General features: G+C 35.6%; 1 protein-coding gene across 2 annotated transcripts; it reads left to right on the top strand.

Annotated features, from left to right (window-relative positions):
* Window positions 1–1,585: 1,585 nt before the first annotated feature.
* LOC114915495 (chitin-inducible gibberellin-responsive protein 1-like) lies at window positions 1,586–4,645 on the top strand. Of its 2 annotated transcripts, XM_083065011.1 has the most exons (3): window positions 1,620–1,742; window positions 1,815–1,865; window positions 2,586–4,645. In XM_083065011.1, exon 3 carries the CDS (start codon window positions 2,704–2,706, stop codon window positions 4,405–4,407), a length of 1,704 nt encoding a protein of 567 aa, XP_082921137.1. In that variant the 5' UTR covers window positions 1,620–1,742; window positions 1,815–1,865; window positions 2,586–2,703; the 3' UTR covers window positions 4,408–4,645. The 2 variants fall into 2 exon arrangements, with proteins under 2 accessions (XP_082921136.1, XP_082921137.1); XM_083065010.1 differs by lacking the exon at window positions 1,815–1,865 and having other exon boundaries at window positions 1,586–1,742.
* Window positions 4,646–6,646: the final 2,001 nt, after the last annotated feature.

Below are 6,646 nucleotides of genomic sequence, written 5' to 3'. Positions count from 1 at the left end.
GTTTACATTGTATTAAAAAAAATTAAAAATTAAAAAATAAAAAATTATTCATAAAAAAAAATAATTATTAAAAAATAAATAAAAGATAAAATAATTCATATAAAAATAAAAATTAAAAATAATTATTGTAAAAATAATTTATTAATTTTAAAATTTTAAATTTAATTAAAAAATATTTTTTTTAATTTTTAACATAAAAAAATATAACAGTAAAAAAAAATAGAGATCAAAGTAATTACTAAAAAAAGTACTCTTTTATATATTAGTAATTTAGTATAAATATTAAATTATAATTTTTTACTTTTTTATTTATGGGTAGAAATTATAATCATTTAATAAAGTTTAAATTTAGGATCGTATATATATTATCTCAATTCATCATTAAATCAATTTTAATAATTCTAATTATAATATTTTTGTTATATAATTATTGTTTTTAATATTAATAATATTATCAATAAGCTAAAATTGATAATTAAACTCTAATTTATTATTCTTATTTGCTAATCATAGAGACTGGTGATAGATCTGTTAGAATAACATTATAACAAAAAATAATAATTTTAATAAAAACAGAAAAAATTGTTGAAACTTAACAAAAAAGTCTTGTCTTGTCAATTATTATTTTTATAAAATTTTATAATATTTATTTATAATTAATAATCACCGATGAATATTAGACAACATACGTTCAATAGGATATTATGAGATCGAACACAACTTAATCTCATATAATTAACTTGTACATAATTGCCTTTTATTTCTACAAAGTTTGAGTTTTTTTTTTCATAATAATTTTGTTACTATATACTAATAATTATATTTCATATTTTATGAATTTTATTATCATTTTAAAATATAACTGAAATTAAAAAACATATAATGCAAAACACTCGGTGTCAGACACAATCCCGAACTTTGTGGACCTTAAAAACTTGGGTGAAACTTGATTACCATGATTTATTGTTACCTAGTTTGATGTTATATATTCCAACTAATATCAATTTGAGTTAGTGAGAGTATTACTGATTTACTCAAGTAGTTAGAGATTAAATTTTTAATTTTCATAAATATAAAAATTCAAATTAAAAGATGAAGTTTACTTATTTAGTGTCTATCAAATTTCATAAAATCTATCTCCATAAAAAAAAAAATTCTATATTCAACGTACTCTGACTAATAGTATACTAATTTTTTGGCCTCAACAACAATCTTTCTCTTATAGATTTAGTAACAAATGCTAAAAAAAAAATTAAAATTCTACAAATATTACTTCATATTTTAAATTATATTTTGACAAACCCTAGTAATAAAAAATATTAAAAACCACATTAGTGACATAATCATGTGAAATTATGTTATCATGGTGTCATTAATGCTTAAAACGAGAGAGTGGAAGCACGACCCGCGTAGAGGTGAGTAGAAAGCGCCACGAATGTTCTACGGCAAGTCCCAACGTGTGGTCGGCTCCGTTTAAAATACGCGCCGCAACTACGCATTGCTATCCGTACGATTTCAACCATTCCGTTACCGTTACCGTCACCCTTGTCATCCTTATCACTCTTCGCTCATACCCAAACACTTCCTTCTCTATATATAACATCCAAACACCCTTCCCCTACTTCATCTAAACCAAAGCACGCACATACCAAACACAAATCATCATTAACAAACAAAAAACATCCAAGCTACACAATTTCACAGCCCAGTTCAACGAAGCCCAACACTCTCAACTCTTTGAGGTGATTTAATCTTTTTTTTTTTAATTTATTTATTTTAATTTTCTGTTTTTTCTTATAGTTATCGTTCTTCAGGGACTTGTCATGTTAATGGACACGTAATGAATAACCCATCACGAGATATGTGTATGTTTTCGTTTTGCCTTTGTTAGCATTCTCGATATTCCAAAGCAATACGACGTCGCTGGTTGTCTGAATTAAACATTTGACTATGTATCTGTTTTCCCTGTCTTTTTATTTTGTTTTATTTTTATTTTGTGTTTGTATTAGTTCTCAATGTTTCAGCGTGCTGCTTCTTTAATTGGATTACTTTTTTTAATTAAAAGGTTTCATCATGGATTTTTTTTTTTTTTTTTACTTAATTTCAGTTATATTACACCATTTTTTATTTCATAGTAGTTTGGCTTGGATGGGGTTTATATGTGGGTTTTGAATTAGGACAGTGATTTCTGGGTTTGGAACAATTTTTTTGCTTTCAATTGTTGAAAACATTTTAATGCTGTATTTGTATGAAATCCACCAACCGGCCAACGGAAGTGGGATCAATTATAAAATAAAAAATATAGATGGTATTGATTTTCATAGTGGTTTACTTTGATATTAATGATTTTGCTATGCAATCATGGGAGAATTTTCACTTGCTGATTTACATCTAAGAAGTGAATTTAATTTTTCAAAGTTAATCAGCTTGGATTTTCTAGTGTTTGCTCACTTCCTTTATTTCTCCTGTGTGCACGTGTTTATCTTCTCCACAAATTGCAGTTTCGCTAGATGATTGATATTATGAACTTGTGATTGTGCTATTATTAAAATACTCATTCGTGCTTGTCTATGTTGTCATTGCAGGTTTGTGTAATTTTATTGAAACTGCTGCGCTTCAAGTCTGAAGCAAAATCTTGAGAACTTTGCTAGTCAAATTATAAAAATCCCTCTTCACATTAACAGCTGATGCCATAACCTTAGCATGGATTCACAACAGCTTTTCAGTTTTGGTGTTACTAGTGCAGAATTACCTTACATGTCATCTTTTCCCACTGTTCCATCTCTACCCAACAGGCTACTAGGACCCTTGAAATATGACACAGGAAACTCACCAAACTCACCCTTTTCCACTCACTTTGATTCTGATACTCTTTCTGCATTGAGTGACAGCCAGGAGCAATACAGCCCCGGAGAAATCCTCTCTAGTGTCACCCCCTTTTGCAACTCTTTGCTGGAAACCAACCATTACATGCACAGATCAATCTCTCTTCTACAGAATGCTAGTTGCAACCAAAAAATCAAACACGCATTACTTGAGCTCGAAACCGCTCTGATGGCCCCTGATGATGATGAATTTACGACATCAAAAGCATTGGCTGAGACCACCTCCAGGCCAATGGCATCTGGCCAGAGAGACAGATCCTGGAGCCATGAGAATCATGGATCACAATATACTCAGAATCAGCCATCATATGTTACCGGCAATAGGCAGTCTAGTGAGGTTGTGCGTGTAGAGAAACGGCAAAAGTTGATGGAGGAACCATCACTGCAAGCTTTCCCTCCCAACAATTTGAAGCAATTGTTGATATCATGTGCTAGGGCCCTTGCTGAGAACAGCATGGATGATTTTGATCAATTGCTAGCAAAGGCTAGAGATGCTGTGTCCATCAACGGTGAGCCGATCCAGCGGCTTGGCGCTTATATGGTAGAAGGACTTGTTGCAAGGAAGGAAGCATCAGGGAATAGCATCTACCATGCCCTTAGGTGTAGGGAGCCTGAAGGTGATGAGTTACTCTCTTACATGCAACTTTTGTTTGAAATCTGTCCCTACTTGAAATTTGGTTACATGGCTGCCAATGGAGCCATTGCGGAGGCTTGCAGAAACGAGGATCGGATACACATCATAGATTTCCAAATTGCTCAGGGATCTCAATGGATGACACTTCTTCAGGCCCTTGCAGCAAGACCTGGTGGTGCTCCTCATGTTAGGATCACGGGGATTGATGATCCTGTTTCAAAGTATGCTCGTGGTGGTGGATTAGATATTGTTGGCAAAAGGTTGGCCTTGATGTCTGAGAAATTTGGCATCCAAGTTGAGTTTCATGGAGTGCCAGTTTTTGCTCCTGATGTGACAAGGGAAATGCTTGATATCAGGCCTGGTGAGGCCTTGGCCGTGAACTTCTCCTTGCAGCTCCATCACACAGCTGATGAGAGTGTTCATGTGAGTAACCCCAGGGATGGACTTTTGAGATTGGTGAAGTCACTTTCTCCCAAGGTGACCACACTGGTGGAGCAGGAATCAAACACAAACACAACCCCTTTCTTACTTAGGTTCATTGAGACCTTGGATTACTACTTGGCAATCTTTGAGTCTATCGATGTCACCCTTTCAAGAGATAGCAAGGACAGGATCAATGTGGAGCAGCATTGTCTGGCCAGGGATATTGTGAACATCATTGCTTGTGAAGGCAAGGAAAGGGTTGAGAGACATGAATTGTTCGGCAAGTGGAAGTCTAGGTTAACAATGGCTGGTTTTACTCAGTGCCCTTTGAGCTCTTATGTGAATTCTGTCATAAGAAGCCTTCTGAGGTGTTATTCAGAACATTATACACTAATGGAGAAGGATGGTGCCATGTTGCTGGGGTGGAAGAGCAGAAATTTGATATCAGCTTCAGCTTGGCATTGATAAAAACATAGATAGAAAATAGTGTTAGTGGTAGTAGAAATATCATGATGATGGAAGCCACATGGTATTTTGGGGTGGTAAATCTAGGAAGGTTTAGCATCTAGCTGATTAAGGTTTATGTTCATTGCCAGTGCTATCTCATCTCATGTACTAGTGACATAGTATATTGATTCTTTTACAAAATGTAAAGTATGTTAACTGTTCTTGTTCTATGGATATTTTTATCTTGTGCCTGCAAGTGGTACTTTGATTCCCTATAAACTATGGGAATCACAAAAATTTTGAACTGTTTAGCTTACTAAATACATACTTAGGGGAAAAGCCGAAAAGCTCTTGTGGTGATGTGGTTTTCGGTTATCTAAAAAAAGATGACAAGTAATTCACGGAGAAAATAATGATAATCATAATGGGCTATGTGTAACACCCCAATTTCCTTAAAAGGATATTTTTATTAGTAATGGCATTTTCGTAATTATTGATGACATTTTCGTAATTTTATAAAGGTATTAGGGGCATTTGAGTAACTCGGAACGGGCTGTTCCGAAAGTGGAACGGGCCGTTCTGAGCATTTAAAATAAGCTAAAATTTTAGGTTGGGAACGGGCCCAGAACGGGCCGTTCCAACAAGGAGAACGGGCCGTTCCGGAGGGAGAACGGGCCGTTCTGCTGGGTTTGAGAACGGGCTGTTCTGGTTTCAGAACGGGCCGTTCTGCTTTTTGGGAACGGGCCGTTCCGATTTTGGAACGGGCCGTTCCAGTTGAGAAATTTGCACAAATTCGAAGGATCCGGAACGGGCCGTTCCGAATTCAATACGGGCCGTTCCGGGTACACCAGTTTGCCTATAAATAGGGCAGGGGGTGAAAATTTTTATACAGAGGAAGAAAGTGAAATTTTAGAGAGAGAAAGAGAAGAGAGAGAGAGAGAGAGAGAGAGAGAAAGAAAGAGAAAGAAAGAAAGAAAGAGAGGGAAGAAAGAGATAATCCAGAGGAGGAGGCCCTGCCCAAGTTCCAGCTCCTGCTTATCCAGGTAAGGGGGGGAGTGAGAACCTCGCTCAGGGGTGTGGGGATAATTGTTGGATAGTTGTTTGTCGGATTGGCCCCCAATCCCTTGCCGTTGTTCTGTCTGATTTTCTATTTACTCTATTTTGTTCCTTGTTGAGGATGCCGTTGTTCTGTTTGATTTTCTATTTACTTTACTTTGTTGTTTGTTGAAGGTGCCGTTGTTCTGTTTGATTTTCTATTTACTCTACTCTGTTTTTGTTAAAGGTGCCGTTGTTCTGTCCGATTTTCTATTTATTATACTTTGTTCTTTGTTGAAAGTAATAAATGAGTATGAAATTAATGTTAATAATAAATGAGTTTTAATATGAACAAGAATGCTCTCTGTGAATACCTATGCGGACCTTATGAGGAGTATTGATGACATGACCATGTGAAATATGGACAAATGACATGAGACCTAAGAATTGACTATTGAGACAAACTATGATTATGAGACTATGACAAATGAGGACATGATGTACTAAATGAAATTATGTAATAAGTTAAATATTGAGTCAATGAGATTATGATGGTATGGCATGCATCATACGCATATATTATTCCAGGTGTGCCGCTGAGGCCGCATACCAGTGATGTAACTTGCTAAGGAGGTGTACCTTGGGGTCACCAGTGATGTAACATGCTAACAAGGTGTACCTTAGGGTCACCAGTGATGTAACATGCTAACAAGGTGTACCTTAGGGTCACCAGTGATGTAACTTGTAACCAGGTGTACCTTAGGGTCACCAGTGATGTAACCAGGTGTACCTTAGGGTCACCAGTGATGTAACCAGGTGTACCTTTGGGTCACCAGTGATGATATGTGAAACTTCCGTATGGCGCCACATGCATGCATTTATAAGATGAGTCCATGACATCATTGCATGATAAATGAATGTATTTGTAATATTGATGATGTATGTGTATTGTTTACATGCGAATTATATTTGTTGTGTGTGTGTGGGTGCTATCTAACCTTTATTTCTGCATCTGAAACTGAGTGAGATGTTTCTCACTCCCTTGTTGTTTTTGTATATGTTTTAAATTGTGTTGCAGATGATCAGCATCATGGGGATGTTGGTGATGAGGCTTAAGGCTTCAGTGGGACATGCTCTGATAGGATGTGACATCGGGCATAGCTAGGCTTGTTTTTTTTTAGGGATGTTATTGTTTTAAAAGCTTTAATTTTCTCTTCTTATG

This window comes from Cajanus cajan, chromosome 10 (genome assembly GCF_000230855.2).
Source record: "Cajanus cajan strain Asha chromosome 10, NIPB_CcT2T_4, whole genome shotgun sequence".
NCBI lineage: Eukaryota > Viridiplantae > Streptophyta > Magnoliopsida > Fabales > Fabaceae > Cajanus > Cajanus cajan.
This window is presented reverse-complemented; position numbering and strand designations above follow the sequence as displayed.

Bases quoted from the DNA above. Each gene is read 5' to 3' on its own strand.
- LOC114915495 (XM_083065010.1), top strand. From the start codon at position 2,704: ATGGATTCACAACAGCTTTTCAGTTTTGGTGTTACTAGTGCAGAATTA.